The sequence below is a fragment of the Penicillium atrosanguineum genome, assembly GCF_028827265.1.
Source record: "Penicillium atrosanguineum strain IBT 20685 chromosome Unknown utg000005l_segment0_segment0, whole genome shotgun sequence".
NCBI lineage: Eukaryota > Fungi > Ascomycota > Eurotiomycetes > Eurotiales > Aspergillaceae > Penicillium > Penicillium atrosanguineum.
Genome location: NW_026623137.1, coordinates 682,854 through 698,296, shown reverse-complemented (window position 1 = coordinate 698,296; position 15,443 = coordinate 682,854). Strand labels below are relative to the sequence as shown.

At 50.3% G+C, this 15,443-nt stretch overlaps 7 protein-coding genes across 7 annotated transcripts; 1 reads left to right on the top strand and 6 right to left on the bottom strand.

Moving 5' to 3' along the window:
- Nucleotides 1-666: 666 nt before the first annotated feature.
- On the bottom strand, nucleotides 667-1,445 carry N7443_006507 (uncharacterized protein; the record flags this gene model as incomplete). Its single annotated transcript, XM_056886563.1, has 3 exons — nucleotides 667-1,095; nucleotides 1,181-1,347; nucleotides 1,412-1,445. 3 exons carry the CDS (start codon nucleotides 1,443-1,445, stop codon nucleotides 667-669), a joined length of 630 nt encoding a protein of 209 aa, XP_056740212.1.
- A 299-nt stretch (nucleotides 1,446-1,744) lies between these two features.
- N7443_006506 (uncharacterized protein) lies at nucleotides 1,745-2,664 on the bottom strand (the record flags this gene model as incomplete). The annotated part of the gene is made up of 2 exons (XM_056886562.1): nucleotides 1,745-1,995; nucleotides 2,124-2,664. 2 exons carry the CDS (start codon nucleotides 2,662-2,664, stop codon nucleotides 1,745-1,747), a joined length of 792 nt encoding a protein of 263 aa, XP_056740211.1.
- Nucleotides 2,665-3,228: 564 nt separating this feature from the next.
- Nucleotides 3,229-4,418, top strand: N7443_006505 (uncharacterized protein; the record flags this gene model as incomplete). The annotated part of the gene is made up of 3 exons (XM_056886561.1): nucleotides 3,229-3,625; nucleotides 3,679-3,952; nucleotides 4,004-4,418. The coding sequence occupies 3 exons, from the start codon at nucleotides 3,229-3,231 to the stop codon at nucleotides 4,416-4,418; spliced, it is 1,086 nt and encodes a 361-aa protein (XP_056740210.1).
- A 68-nt stretch (nucleotides 4,419-4,486) lies between these two features.
- On the bottom strand, nucleotides 4,487-6,322 carry fetC (putative ferrooxidoreductase Fet3; the record flags this gene model as incomplete). Its single annotated transcript, XM_056886560.1, has 1 exon — nucleotides 4,487-6,322. The coding sequence occupies one exon, from the start codon at nucleotides 6,320-6,322 to the stop codon at nucleotides 4,487-4,489; it is 1,836 nt and encodes a 611-aa protein (XP_056740209.1).
- An 804-nt stretch (nucleotides 6,323-7,126) lies between these two features.
- N7443_006503 (FTR1 family protein) lies at nucleotides 7,127-8,421 on the bottom strand (the record flags this gene model as incomplete). The annotated part of the gene is made up of 3 exons (XM_056886559.1): nucleotides 7,127-7,691; nucleotides 7,744-8,314; nucleotides 8,391-8,421. The coding sequence occupies 3 exons, from the start codon at nucleotides 8,419-8,421 to the stop codon at nucleotides 7,127-7,129; spliced, it is 1,167 nt and encodes a 388-aa protein (XP_056740208.1).
- A 921-nt stretch (nucleotides 8,422-9,342) lies between these two features.
- Nucleotides 9,343-10,887, bottom strand: N7443_006502 (MFS transporter; the record flags this gene model as incomplete). Its single annotated transcript, XM_056886558.1, has 1 exon — nucleotides 9,343-10,887. The coding sequence occupies one exon, from the start codon at nucleotides 10,885-10,887 to the stop codon at nucleotides 9,343-9,345; it is 1,545 nt and encodes a 514-aa protein (XP_056740207.1).
- Nucleotides 10,888-11,363: 476 nt separating this feature from the next.
- N7443_006501 (uncharacterized protein) lies at nucleotides 11,364-13,445 on the bottom strand (the record flags this gene model as incomplete). The annotated part of the gene is made up of 6 exons (XM_056886557.1): nucleotides 11,364-12,115; nucleotides 12,170-12,282; nucleotides 12,333-12,943; nucleotides 12,997-13,142; nucleotides 13,195-13,275; nucleotides 13,337-13,445. Coding segments are annotated over 6 exons (1,812 nt in total), but the record flags the coding sequence as incomplete, so codon positions are not given.
- Nucleotides 13,446-15,443: the final 1,998 nt, after the last annotated feature.

Sequence of the window (15,443 nt, the reverse complement as noted above, 5' to 3'; positions counted from 1 at the left end):
AGTACTAGTGCCGGGGGTCTATGGGGGCCAAAGGGCGATCCCTGCGAGACGGCAGACCGGGTGAGGCCGTGGATTGGAGTCCGGGTGGCCCCGTCGTCACGATCAGAGCTGATAATTGGCTGATCGGGGAGAATCTAAGAGAGGCCGTCAGGGCATCTTCTTGCACTGGCTTCGTTTTGCGTCTAGAGTGGAGCCCGTGCATCTTATTACATTCTTCTACCCTTGTCTGGAGCACCCGGTGTTAGTATGTATCTCTATACATGAGAAGCCACTCGTCGATGGTTCCTACTCATGGCCAGCCATCAAGCCACCCCGGAAATCAGCGAACACGTCCGAGGATGCGATCGTGATTTATGTTTCAGAGACTGTTTGAGGGGGCGAAGCTCGGACAGAAGCACAGACACACATTGCACTGGCCCTGGCACGTATATGCACGTGATGACTCGAGCCCTCTACGGAATGTCCAGGGTATGCGCGTGTTCAGAGAAAAGTAGTATGAACTCGTTAACCATGATCGTTCCAAATAAACCCCCAATGAAGATACATGATCAATCCGGATGACAAGAAAAAAGAAAGAACAAACTCCCCCGCACCGTTGTCGTGACTATCATGAGCGGAATGAATGAATGAATGCACCGAAAATGCATGCTCTTGGTTGAAAAGAAATCACTGGCCGGAAGCCCACGCGTCGACCCATGCCTGGACAGTGTCTCGGACAGATTGGGCTGACTCCTGCATGACTTGGTGAGCAGCCACGCTGGCCTGGAACTTGGCTTCATAATTATCCAATTTGCGCTGGAGCTCACGCGCGAAGATAGAATGGACCGACATGGCGATGGAGCCTTGAATCGTGCCGCTGGGCAGCTTGGGAATGATGGTCTTGCCTGCGGCGGTCTCGTTTCTAGAAAGCTTGGTGGCCTTGCCGCCCTTTGTGGTAGGGGGGCTCTTTTCGGCAACAGGAGACTCCGAGCGGCTTTTCTTCACTGAGCCTGAGCGGAGGGGACGGTCGTTGGACTTCTCCATCCTGTTGGAACGGATGCAAGAAGAGCTGGAAGCGGTTGCAGAAGTAAGGTTGGATGGCTTCTTCTCAGCAACCTGGACTGATGTGAGGAAGAGAAACGTTGAGGATGAAAGTGAGAGAAAGGGACGTGGATTTGTCTCTTACATGAAGTCCACTCACATGAAGTTCACGATGTGATCGCTTCCGGAGCCTAGTCTCCATGATGATATTGGTGTCCGCAACGAGCGAGTATTCACCTCCCCGATGGGTGCAGCGCTTCTTCTTCGACTTGCAGAGCTCACAGGCACGCAGCTTGCCACTAACAGATCGTGGACGACCACCACCGGCTTAACATGTGATAGATTAGCGAAATATTGGGGTGCGACGCCACGATCAGGCAGGAAAGCATACCTAGCTCAGCATTTATAGCACTTCCCGATGCCATGATCACTGTGCTGAGCAAAAGACGTTGTGATTCGATGCTGTCGGTCGGGAGATTTCGATCGCGATCAGTAGCCTACAAGGCGGATCTGAGCGGAGGACAAACGCGTACGCGATTAGAACATCAAAGATATTCGATTGTGCAATCACTTTTGACATCCAAGTTGACCTCCCCAACAGCGGTTTCTAGCGGTATTGTTACCGCCTACGCTTGCATGGCAATACTGCCTCTGGCTTTGCCATCGGATATAACAGCTACATCGTGTATTCATTTCTATTTTGGAATTGCTCACCGGGCAGGGATCACGGCCATAACTCGGTCTCCACCCAATGGCTCCCAGATTGGTCGTTGACCAATGTCCACTTCCATCTCTTGGGATCCTCTTGATTTGAGAGATCCAGCCGCTCAACTTCCTCCGGCAGGATAATAACGACCCTGAAATTCCCACGAGCAACAGGATCATGAAGATCTGTGACTTTCTGTCCTAGACCCAAAGATTGATCATCCGGAACCTTGGACCGCGGCTGTCCAGGGGGCGGTGCTTTGAAAGAACCTGCAGTCATAATTAGAATAAGTACGGAATTAAGCTCGAGCATGCAGGTTTGCCGGCATTGAATGGATCAAGCAAGACCGGCGAGAGGTATCCCACAAAGCGTCAAACTATGTAGGAAAGCAACATACCTCGCATAATAGGAGAATGGTTTGCAAAATACTTTGTCACGGCCTTCTCCCACGTCCACTTGGCGGCATCGCCATTGGCATCGCTCTTCACCCTAAGACCCTTTGCAGCTTCCTTCCGGGAAGCTTGTTCAACTTCCTCATCCTCACTTAGATTCCCAACTGCATAGGCTCTGCCCTTCACCCGCCACTGAGCCATGACATCCTTCAACCAGAAGATAGCCTCAGTAGCGTGCCCAGACTCCTCTAGCTGGCCCAATTTCTCCATCCGGGTATCGGAGGTGAATGTCAGCATGTCACTCTCGTAAACAGATGGGTTACCACCCTCCTCCACCTGTTCATCCATAGCTTGTTGGCCCTTCGGATGCAATTCAAGCTCCGGGAAGAAGCCGCGGTAGCCACAGGTGCGTACCCGGGGAACAAAACGACCCTGGATATCACGGCCCACGGTCGCAATCGTAAATTCATAGCCTGGTGTTTTTTCCAGGTGGGAGTCGAGAATGTCGCGCCATGGGGCGCGTTGAGTGCTTGGTGAGAGCGTCATTTTGGACGTGGTGGGAATAGACGCTGGCGCTGGTGGGTTTGCCGAGTAGACGCTAGTCGCGATAAGGTGATGACTGACTGTGTGTAATCTTTTCAAGCTGTTTCTGGGGGTACAAGCAGGCAGCATGTGTAGATCATATGATAAGCTTGCGAGCTATGAGATGTCGATACGGGTGAATTGGCGGGGTAGAGTCGAATTCTCTGATGTAGAGAAAGTATAGATGCTCTCAAATTCAAGATACAGCTCTAAGACACCTAAAAGCGGATGTGACCCAGTGCAAAGGGAAAAGTTCGTGTCGAAGATGAGAACAAGAGGGCGAGTTCCGTGAATGCAGGTATTGGTGACATCAACCCCAATTATCCGGTGGCACGTGCACGATCTTATCTCCTGAACGCGTCCACGGTAATCGGTAATCGGCATCAGACACTGACCATAAACATTGACTTCCTCAACTTTGGCATCCTGTTCGACCCCGTATTCTAGACACATCATCCGGAGTCTTAAGCGAGTGACGCCACATGGTGACAGTGCATGGTCTTACCCCTGCATGCCTGCAACCTGAACATGCATTTCTTCACCAGAGCCTGTGCCAGGCAGATGGCTTTCGGCCTTCGCATAGGAGCACCGAAGCCGAGATTGTTTGAGGTGCCAAGGAACTCTCCATTCAAACAAGTCGCCACATCGCCAAAGCGATACTCTTCCGAAGCCCCTCTCCACCATCAGCTATATGAGATTCCGCCTAGTCGACTAGAATCAAAGATCCATCCTCTAGGATGGGAGGTTATCCAAGCCCAGACTGAACCGTGGCTTGACCAACATTGGGAATTTGCTAGCGAAAAGGACAAGAAGGGATTCTTTGCACTTGGCATGTCTCGTGCTTTTAGCCAATTCTTCCCGCTTACGCTCGACGATCGAGTTGAGATGACTTGCAAGCTGCATTACTTGATTCTTCTGATCGATGGTATGTTCAAAACTGAATATATGTATTGCAAAGCCTCAGCTAATGATATTTAGATCAACTGGAGAAGATGGACCTTCTAGAGATGCTGTCCTACAGAAACCGAGTCATGCAGGTTGCGCGAGGACAAACAAAGCCCGACAAAGAAAAGGCATATGAATGGATGCTATTTGACACGTTCCAACTCATGAAAAGCACCGATGAGGCACTGGCCAAGGATCTCATCGAAGGGTTCTGCGCTCTGCTTCAGGCTCAGACGACGGAGGATCGCATGTCTGTAAAACACCTTGGACCATACCTTGAGCACCGAGAGGTTGACGTTGGCAGAACGTGAGTATTATCCATCTCAGCAAAGTAGACTTGAGCTAACCAGATTTTGAGCTTCTACTCCGCACTCATTAGATTTGGCGCGGATTTGCACCTCCACCCAGCCGAGCTTTCCCAAACCGCCGCATTGGAAAGCTGCGCTTTCCGCTTCATGGGTGTCCTGAACGACATCTACAGCTGGGACCGCGAATCAAAGGTCTATCAAGTCCACCCGACCGATGGATCTCGCCCTTTCTCCTCCATATACATCTTATCCCAAGAGACCGGTCTATCGTACACAGCCTGCAAGCGCCTAATGTACGCCTACTGCCGAGAACTCGAGATCGTGCTCAAACAATCTAGCGAAGATCTCAGACAAGAAAATGGTGGTACCCTACGCCCTGAAATGGACAAATACACCAAAGGCCTAGAGTACCTCATGAGCGGCATCGAGCAATGGAGCCAATGGACGCCGCGCTATCGGCAATAAATGAACCAAACACTGACTCTAAAGTTGACATGGTAATTAATATGCACGTGAATCATCTACAAATAAACTCAGCTATCTGTGTCCGCTGACTCATTTTCCTCCTGCTTCTTAGCCTGAATCCCCGTAGCTCCATAGAAGGAAATAAACGCCATTCCGAGGAAGGCTGAAATGCACGAGAACACCATCGCCACAATTCCCTTGGTAGTGAAGCCCGCGGGTAACCAAGCAACCTGCTTGTTCTGCCCGGTCAGATCGAGGAAATCCTCCGTGTTGGCCGCTGCGTTACCCTCGTAAGAGACACCGGCGGCCTTGCAGGTATCATACGCGGCGTCTGGGATCGTCATGCGCTCTTGAATCTGTGTCGGAGCTTCGATCATCAGCATTGCCAATCCCTGCGCCAAGTGCCAGTCGATGTGGCAGTGGAAGAACCAAACGCCCGGGTTATCGGCTACAAAGCGGATGACGAAGTTACCCATTGGAGGTGCGACGAAGGTATCGCGACGGGATGGGTATTGAGGGAAGGCTTTGTGATTGGACGCGTCGAAGGTGAGTCCGTCGGTGGAGTCCTCGTAGTCGTAGAAGTGTTTGCCGTATGATGGCTCGCGATGGAGGAGCTGGAAGTTGTGGCCGTGGAGATGGAATGGGTGAGAGCCTGTGTCGGCGTTGTTGAGAACGATGTCGACGACTTGGTTGTGCTCCAGGATCATGGGGTGCGTATAGTCGCCGTAGACCTCAGCGTTTGTGGAGAGGTTGCCGGATGACATTACGGTGTATAGTGTTGGGACCTTGGGCTTTGTGTAGGAAATGTTGTTGAAGAAGGCGTAGCCGGCGCCGTTGTCGAGGTTTGCCATGACGACTGAAAGTTCGATCGTCAAGTCGGCGTCGGGGAGTAGTTCCATCCTATCGTGGGGGATGAGGGTCATGTCGTCGTATGGGACAAGGTCGGAGGCTACGTCCACTTTCATCACGGCTTGAGGGTGGGCGGCTGTCGAGTTATACTCCAGCCAATTGGTATGGTTTAGCTGCAGGTCGGATGGAATAGTATCCAGTAGCACAGAGTCTGCTACTGTCACAATGGGATAGTTCTTTTCTGTCGAGTTCTTCATGGTGACGAGAATTGAGTACCGCTGGGCAACAGAGATGTAGAGTGTGTCGGCTTCGGTGGCGTCGACATAGACTCCGTCAATCTCGACGATCTTGAAGGTGTGATCCTCGATATAGAAGTACTGAGCAACGAAGGCGCTCACGTTGATCAGCCTGATCAGATATGTTTTCCCTGCTTTCACAGGTAGATTGGTATTCATCGTGTCGTTGACCAAGAATGCTTGTGGAATGGGCTCCGCGCCAGTCGGGTTCGCCAGAGTAATGAAGTGGGGAGCAATGTCCTCCACTAAGGTGTGATACCAATCACTCATGGTGAGCACGAACTCCTCATCGTACATATTGTGGAAATACGATTCGGTATCATGGACAATCAGCGCCTGTCTGTAGCCATCCGGGTAGCAATAGTCGGTATGACAGTGGTACCAATACGTGCCGTTCTGGTTCACGGTGAAGTTGTAGGTAAAAGAAGAGCCCGGAGGGACGGGACACTGAGTGACCATAGAAGGGCCATCCATGTTATTGGTGCCATTCTGGTACATGCCGTGGAAATGAATCGAGGTATCCTTATCCCCAAGACCGTTGAACATGTTCACGACGAGCTGGTCACCCTTGTCGACCTCAATGGTAGGTAAGGGCCACTGGTTGTTGATACCAACGACCTTACGATCGAAGAGACCATCAGGGTTGGCAGTGACCCAGGTGACATTGAAATCATAGGTGACGGTTTTGGCCTGGCAGCTCTGAAAGATGAAGAGCAGCGCCCAGAGGCGCACAAGCAGGCCTCCCACGAGGTTCGCCATGTCCAAAAGGCTGGTCTGAACTGGAGAAAAGAGGGCAAGGAAGAGAAAGCAGCTAGCTGTCGCTAGAATGTCGGCCTAGAGGAAGACTAACACCAGGACCAGGACCGAGCCCGGTTTCGCAACATCGGCTAGACTTTTTGTGTACCAGACGATAAGATTATCGATCTTACCGGTGGTCCGCGGTGGGGCTCGTAACAAAGAATTGTAAAAATTTCACACGTAGCTTAGCCCGTTTGGCTGGGTGGGCCCCTGTGGCCCTGGGTTTGCTTGTTTCTCCGGGGATCCACGTACCCCAAAGGGTTTAAACACGCGAAAGCGCTGGTGCAGATCTGTTCGACATGCACAAGGCCCTGGAACAGGACCGGAGAGGTTTGCGCGGGCGGTAGGACCTTAAGATCAGCGCACGACGATATTGATTGATTAGCTGAGAACACTGATAATCTGATTTTTCAGGATCTGTCCATTGGAGGAATGTCGCAGCATCCCTGGAACGTGGACACGAAGGGGGTCGGGCAACCAATGGATCCCCAAAGGTCGCACAGCCCATTCCTTCTAGGACCATGCCGCTAAGCTTTGCTAAGATTTCCCTGAGTCGCGCATCCCCACTGAAATGTGACCCTAAAAGTACCTTCCTTGTTTGGCTACAAACATTACAGCAGATTGAAAATTACACATCTTTCTATTATTTTCGTATATTTCATTTTTTAATTTTCTTGTGGCTTTCTGCCTGGGAAATTCTCTGCTTCTAACTTCGAATATTATTTCCAATTATGGTTCCTCCGAATACCGGGCCCTTTTCACCGTCTAAGCCGAAGAGGTCGGCCTGATAACGGTAGAAACACCGGTACCGTTTCCCTTCATGCTGAGAACGCCAGTCTCAATGGCACCACTTGCTTGAACAGGCGCAAGCTCGGGCTCAGGCTCCCATTTCTGACGGAAGATGAATGCCTTGGTGCGTCCCTTGGCATTGATCACCTTCCTCATGGCCGGGTCGATGTATGGTAGAGGACCGCGGCGCTCACGAACAAGCATTAACGAGTAGCCGATCATGACGGCGAGCCAGTAGAGGTTGTATGAGATCACAGAACCGTAGGTCGCAGAATTGGTCCAACCGAGAAGGGCGTTGAAGATACCCCAGCCACCACCTCCGCCTATTTCAGGGTTGCAGCAGTTGACGTGCCAGACACTCTGTTTGATGTTGTAGGACCCGGGACCAGAGCCGGTCTCGGAGGCATCGCCTCCAATGACCTTGCTCCAGGCATTGTTCTGGAAGTACCAGACTCCACGCGACATAAGACCAGCGGCAACCAGGTAGAGGAAGCAGGTTGAAATGATCAGGAAGATCTGCATCGATGTCTCTCGTCCACCCCTGTGAATAATTAATTCCGGCTTCGTTCCCCGTCTCGTTACATTCAACTTACTTGTAGATGATGTAGCCCACCAGGAAACCGGCTGCCAGACCACATACCACCGCAAGAGGGAAGGAGGTGGCTGGGAGTCCAAGACCAACACCACCAATGTAGACGACCGCCTCCAAACCTTCACGCAGAACTGTGATGAAGGGGAGGAAGAACATCACATACTTCTCCATGTATCTTTTGAGGCGATTTCGGCGCGTCTCGTTGGGGTTGACATCATGCTCCAGCGCCTTCGCAAGCTTGATACGCCACTTGTCCTGGAGCTTGGAAACACGCAGCAGCGCCGCACCCATGATGGTGATAATCAAGGATGCGATGATACCAAGCACGCCTTCCCAGATGTCCTCCGTGCTGGAGAAAGTATCGGTGCCGAGGCCATAAAAGGCACCGATCATACCGGCGCCAACCGCCACGCAGATAAGTAGACCTAAACCACACCCCAGCCATACTTGTTTCACAAGCCTTTTATATGTTGTTCGATCTTCTCCCATGCCCAGGGTCTGCTTGAGAAAGGCCAAAAGGACCGAGACAACCACGGTCGTTTCCAGGCATTCTCGGAAACAAATGAAAAACACTGCGCGGTCGCATCGGGTCAGTTCAAGTCCGACAGGGATATGCTAGCATTGAGCGCAATCGCAGCGCACACTTACCCGTGACGGCGAACACGTTATTTTGACCCATCTTGAGATAGCTTCACCAAAGAGCCTGCGGAGAAGAGAAGGATAGACACGGTCCTTGGGAAAAGAGGGACACAGGTGATTGATAAGACCCCGTGTCGACCTTGAAACGACGTGGTCCGCCCGAGTGAAAATTACTAGCGCCACGCCGGTATCTGATCAACCCCCGACGATGAAAGTGGCCCTCAGCTTCTCGTGCTTTTCCATGGCCCCATCAAACCCTAATCCACTTCGGCGCCCGATTTTTGCCGCACACGGCATCTGACCTCGTGCCTCGAAACACATCAGGGTACATTCAGGGCTGCGCTGTAGTAGCTGCCGACATCGGCAAATCAGCACCTGCTTCACGCTACGGGCGGCTGAAAGGGTCGGGAAAATAAAGAGATCATCAGATGAATCTGGAATGTAAAACCCTTGCAGTCCCCGCAGCGGAGAAGGAATCGGATGGAGCTGTCGTATGCCAATCAAGGGCCGACCGGGCCACACGTGAAAGGCTTGAGTTGGTCTGGATATAGAGCATCCGCGGTGTGCGCCATTTTTGCAGTTTCAAATCGGCACATTTCTTCCGAAGATAATGTTTGACAGGACGAGATTATCTGATTGATTTGATTGATTTGATGGATATGATGGATATGATTGATACCGGGTCGGTTCAACCACCCTGCACTGGAAACTCTAAATAGGCTTGCTGAAAAATAATAAGCGGAAACTTGCTTAACTACCATATAGACTTTTGGGTCAAAAAGTGTCATATTCCCAGGGTAGACTTTTGTAGCAGGTAGTCATGATGCTTAGACCTGCTACGAAATGTGGTGAAAGCTTTTTGTGCTCGGTGTCTCAGGCCTCTAAGTTTGTGGCGCTCCGTTCAACCGGCTCGGCAAAATAAACGGAATAGGAAAATTTGGTACAATTGGGCGGGCTGCAGTTACTCGTCGGATACTGGCTCTGAGAACGCCTCATCAGGCCACTTTTCTTTCACCGGTCTTGGCCTCCTCTCTTCCCAATAACTTCTCAGTGTGAATATCACACTGAGTACGATGCCCAAGCCACCGAGCCCGGTGGAGAAGTATAGCGCTCCCCGGTAACCCTTCAAGGTATCAGCTGAAGTCAAGCCCCCATTATTAACATGCATCTCTACCGTGCCTGCAAAGCCCAGACTCAGCGAAATACTGTAGTTAACAATCGTAGTCACCAATGATGCTGCGACACCCTGATGTTTCTTTTCAACAGTGTTCGATAGCATTAGAGTAGCCGCCGGGAACGACATGTCCATGCCCCAAGGGATCACTAAAAGGCAGACAAATGTCAAGCCCCAGTATGTTTGGTCGACTGGAGCGATGGCAATAAAAATATTGCCCAGCGTAAAGGCACCCATCGACATGATCATGATCCAGCCAGGACGCAGTCGAGAGATAAGGAATCCAGTGACGAAGCAGGCAACGATACCCATTGGCGCCACTGGTGTGAATTGTGCGGTCGCTAGAAGCGGACTCGTGTTGCGGTACTCCATCTCAAATCGCCAAAAGTACCAAATCCATGTACCGAATGCGCCCCATCCACACGCGATACAGCCCAACACGAACGAGACGTCAGGACTGAATGCGTGAAAGGGGATTAAAGGATGCTCCGCTATGCGGAATTCCACGATGAAGAAGGCGGCAATTAGCAAAAGGCCGATGACCAGGAGCACGTATACATAGGGTGTGCTCCAGCCTGCCGTTGGGGCCTGGTTCCAGGCAATATTCACAAATATCAGCCCTCCAACTCCACATAATGAACCAAGGGCGTCGAGCGCCTTCATGAGGCCAGAAAATGTGCTGATGTCCCGCGGGGCATCATGGTGAATCGAAGGCACGACGATGAAGCCTATAATGGCACAGATAACAGACACAATAGCCTGAACCCAGAACATCCAGGGCCACCAAACAAGCTGCCCGAATATCCCTCCAAACACAGCCCCCAATACAGCACTGTTAGGAGCAACAGCTCCGAAGAGAGCAAAGATCATTGCCTTCTTCTTGCCGGGTGGGTAAGTGTGTCCCAGGATAGCCAATCCATTCGGTAACATCATCGCAGCACCAATGCCCTGCATGACGCGCGCGAAGATAAACAAAATGTGGTTGGAAAACACACTAAATCCGACTACTAGCGACCATACCGCAAGCCAGATGAACCCAGAGAGAAACATGCGCCGGTATCCAAATAGGTCTCCACATCGCCCGAAGACGAGGATGAAAGTACCGACAGTCAATGAATACCCGGCGAGGAACCAGCTCTCGATACCAGAGTCCTCAATATCGAAACTTTCCCCAATAATGTCGAGTGGGGATAGACAAACGCCCACGTTCGTTTGGGTCATGAATTGGGCCATGCAAACAATCGTGACGAACAGCGCCTCCCGCAGAGGCGATAAGGAGTCCGAAATTGAGCGTGCTGATTGCACTGGTTTAAGACTGGGACTACCCTCCATGGCGAAGAAAGCGATCTCCGTCGCTGGGGTTGCCAATTGGAAAGATGCTCTTTTGCAGAGCCTGATCTCTGCAGAGAGACTGTAGTTGACGTTTTGAAATCCATCGGCACATCAATTCGAACAGAGCCGAGCCAGTGAGAAAAACGGCACGTCTGGTGGATAAAACAGCCAAAATAGGCTTGGTTATCAGCCCCTTAGTCAAGTGGCTGCCAGCCCGCAAAAAAGAAATTTCGGCATCGTTTTGTGGATTGAGCCGGCTTAGCAGCCCGATCCACTATGGTTGTAAACAGTCAGCGGCGAGATTTCTCCGGGCGGGTCCTACAACAGACGATGTAAGCCTTGCCTAAAAGCCAGCAAACTCAGTCTATCTTCTTCCAAAGTGCAATACGCCGTTTGAACTCGCTTCATCTCATAATACCCCCATGCTTCATTCAATTCCTAAATTTCCAATAAAGAGAAGCTAAGATAAGTATATTCTATCTTAATTTGCCAAGAATGCTCTGCATGACTACGCGTAGCTTTTTCGTAGTCTGACTCTCGTCCCCGAGCACAGTATTGCATCTCCAAGCCACAAAGTTATCAGGTCGGACCAGAATACATCCCGTCTCATCAACCCCGCGAACACGCGCCCAATCAAAGTAAACATCCTCATAGTCCTGGCGGAAACCGACAGAGTAAGCTTTGACTTGAACACCAAGCTCCTTGGAGACAGCTGAGGTAGCTGCCTTCCAAGCCTCGCCTCCAATACCAGTAAGTAGCACGAATGAACCCTTTCCAGCCAAGTCAATGGTAGAAATGCGCCGCACTGGAGTGGCGATGTTCAGCCAGACGTGAGGCAAGCGGCATCCGGGGTATGTGCTTCGAATGAGGCTTAGATCTTGATCTTTAGCAACTACTTCGCGGGTGTAGAATGGGGCCATCTCATCCGAAGTGTATACAGCAGAGCTCTGGTAAAATTGGCCCATCTCTGTACCCAGAGCGTGGTACTCATGTTCAGTCATCTCGATGGAAGCCTGAAGGGCAGCGCGACGGGCTCGACCCTCTTGGGTGGGCAGGGTCAATTCGTGAAGCGCCTTTGTCCTTTCTTCTAGAGTGGGAAGTGCAACCCCAAGCGCTTCCCAGACGGGACCATGGTGTCGGAATGACTCGTTGGCACGAGTGACCACTCCACGACCGACAGGCTGACGTTCAGCTGAGTATGACTCGAGCAGTGAGTGAGATGCTTGGCCTGGAGAATCTTAGTTAAAACAATGTAGAGACCGAATCGAGAAACAAAACATACCATTCAAAACATATGCAACCTTCCAAGCCAGGTTGTACGCATCTTGTATACAAGTATTGGAACCGAGACCATTCGATGGCGGGTGTCGGTGCACCGCATCACCAAGACAGAATCTGTAAAATTGTCAGCCACGGAACGATACAAATGGAGGGAGCCAGCATACACTCTGCCCTTCGAGAATCTTTGCGCAACGACGTCATTGATGCGCCATTTTGAAATACCCAAGATCTCCGTATGGATGGTATCATCTCCAATAAACTCTTTCATACGACCAAGCCACTCCTCATTAGTCGGATTAATCTCAAGCTCTTCTCCACGCTCTGGAAGAACGATGAAAAGCCACTCATCCCACGGTTTAACCATTCGCGCAATGCACGCCCATCCGAAAAGCGGATGCTCTCTGTCGGGCTGTAGAAGCCAGTGTAAATTGCCCGTCCTATACTGCATATAGCCCGAGAGATCTGCCTTCAGGTGAACATTAAAAGCAAGGCCCTGATCGGGTCGCACGTCCAGTGGAAGGTCAAGTTGACGGAAGACTTCGCCTCGAGCTCCATCTGCGCCGAATAAGTATTTCGAACGGATTTTGTATTTGGTTCCGGTGAGGTTATCGCGGAGTGTTGATGTAGTTCCCTTGTTGTCTTGGACGAAATCGATAAAGTTGGTGTCAAAGCGACTGCTGAAACCATTCAGTGTGGCATATCGAACAAGAATCGGCTCGAGGAGAGTCTGTGGGAGATCGACGGGGTCACAAGGACTGGCTGTTTCATAGTCACCCTGACTGGTGTCAGTCTATTTCACGACTTTAGAGGGATTATTCTTCGACATACTTTACGCTTTGGGTCGTGCCCCCAGGAGTGAATCCTTGCGTATTCTTCCCCTGCCATGCTGTATGCCCAACGGGTGTGCATCATGTTTCTTCCATTGGTTGCTAGACGGTTGCACTCGATGTCTAGACCAATGTCTCGAAGACATTCTGCTTGGTGTTAGTTACAATTCCAGAGTGTAATTGCGTGAGAAGGAGGTACCCATGGCCGCCATATTGGTGATGTGCGCTCTAGGAGTATCGGCATTAGTGGAACAAGAGCTGACCATGATCCCTCGGATACCTAGCTTTCATTAGTATGCAGAACAAAAGAGTCCGATTGATGATGGTCGCGTTGACCCTACCATAGTATGCCATAAAACATGCTAGAGAGGCACCAGCAGGGCCAGCACCAACAATGAGAACATCTGTAGTTGTGACGGGCGCTGGCTTGGCATGATCGCCATCCCCGTTGCTCAAGTTAACGATAGTCATAATTCATGAAAAACAGGCAACTTGTATAATTCAGTGAGAGAGAGCTTCGAGAGGGTGTTAGAGCAACTTAGCTAGGAGGGTTGTCGTTCTATAGCTCTTACACTCGATTAAAGTGGGCTGCGATGTAGGAAAAATTACATGCAGAAATTTTAAAATTACAATTTTTATTCAAAACTACGCATCGCTTCTTTCACGCATGTTTGATCGATGAAACGCAGGAGTTTAACCGGTTACGACTGGCCATGCCTCAATAGGAAATGATCAACTGGCCGTTGTGATTAAGATCATCGCCAGCGGGAAGCTCTGATCGTCCATCTGATAAGATGGGACGGACAAGATCGGCAAGACAACGCGACAAGTGCAGTGAAGGCTTGTCCGAGATCCACCAGCAGCAAATACCTTTACTGATCTCCACGATCTGCAAGGCTTGTAGCCCAAGCGTACGGAAACTCTCCCCTTTGATGATGTAGTTTAGGGGTGGGGGGTTGCAAACAAAGTTCAAGCTGAAGAATCAAACCTGTTTACAGTATTTCAGGCCCAGGGTTGATTGCCACGACCCAGGTAATGAAAAGTCTGCTCCCACCTTGAAAATTTGATTCAAATATCAGCATATGAAGAGGCTGTTGGTGGACTCATAGCCACTGCTTTTGAAGATGTTCGACACGAAAATTGGCCTCTTGATTGCCCGCCGCTCCGCCACTGAGACTGTATTGAATGAAATGGTAAGAGATTGGAATAGATACTAAGCACGGTTCAACCTCTAATCTCTTCCAGGCCTCTGTGATGATTGCCAAAGCTCTGCCTCAATCCACAATGGTGCCACTTCTACACCTCAATGTCTCTTTTATCCATTACTTGCGAGAGGGAAACATGTTCATACCATACTTCCGGCTTTCAAAAAACGCGACACTGTGTGGTGTTCATGACCAGATTAATTTCTTGTTGAACAGAGACCAAAAAGCTTCAAAGTAAGATATATGATAGTGGATGAATATACTACCGACACTTTGTCTTGCCCTCCTTGGACCCAGGATGATCGAAAGCACGTCATGTAATAAAGCTAAAGTCTACCGTTTACGAATCAACGACTCATTGGCATCGTAGACCGCTGCGATCAAAAAGCACTGACTACAAAGCTTGAGATTAAACTTCAACTCTGGTGATTGCTTGTTTACCCTGGGCCGCCACAAGCCATCCTTCCGATGACTTTTAAAAATCCCCTTTACGCGCAATTACGGTAATTGCTCATATTTTGACTTTGAATCACGGCATTTGACAATTTTACTTGCGGCCGGTTCCCCACTCTCTCATCCTCAGCAGAGTCTGCTCGAGATCGCTGTTTCAGACCCTCTTTGAACATGTTAGCTTCTTGATAGGGTAAAGCTCATGCTGTGATATGGTTTGAGATAGGGGTTTCTCCACCACCAGAGCACAAAGGGAATGTGAGATGACACCCGGCTCCACCTACACATGAGACCACTCGGAAGAAATCCTCTGGGAAATCTGGTTGGTCAATTGAGTACAATTGACTTTCCTGTGATTTTCCCGACATGGAAAATATCTTATCTGATCAGATTTTGCCTTTTCTCGCTTCACGCACTTTTCAACTTGATGGCAAAAATCCTGAGTTTCAGTGCAACATGTAATTGCGAAATCCGTCACAATCATGATAAGCAGTGTCTCGGATAGATAATTTTGCTGTGTTCCTGTATACTAGCCTCCCTTGGCAGGGTATAGTTGTTTCAAGGACTTCGACCCTATTCCATAAGTCGGTGAAACGAGCCCGAGCCGTTTCTCCACACCCTTGCATCATGCCGGCCGGTGGAGGATGACACCAGTCGACTCTGGTTGCCGTCCCGTTACAGGATCGGCGTCAATGTGCCGAAGCCAGAAACGTAACCGAGTTTGTGCCGAAGCAAGATACGTAACCGAGTTCGGCAAATATTCAGGGTTCGAGCACGATAGAAGCGACCGGAA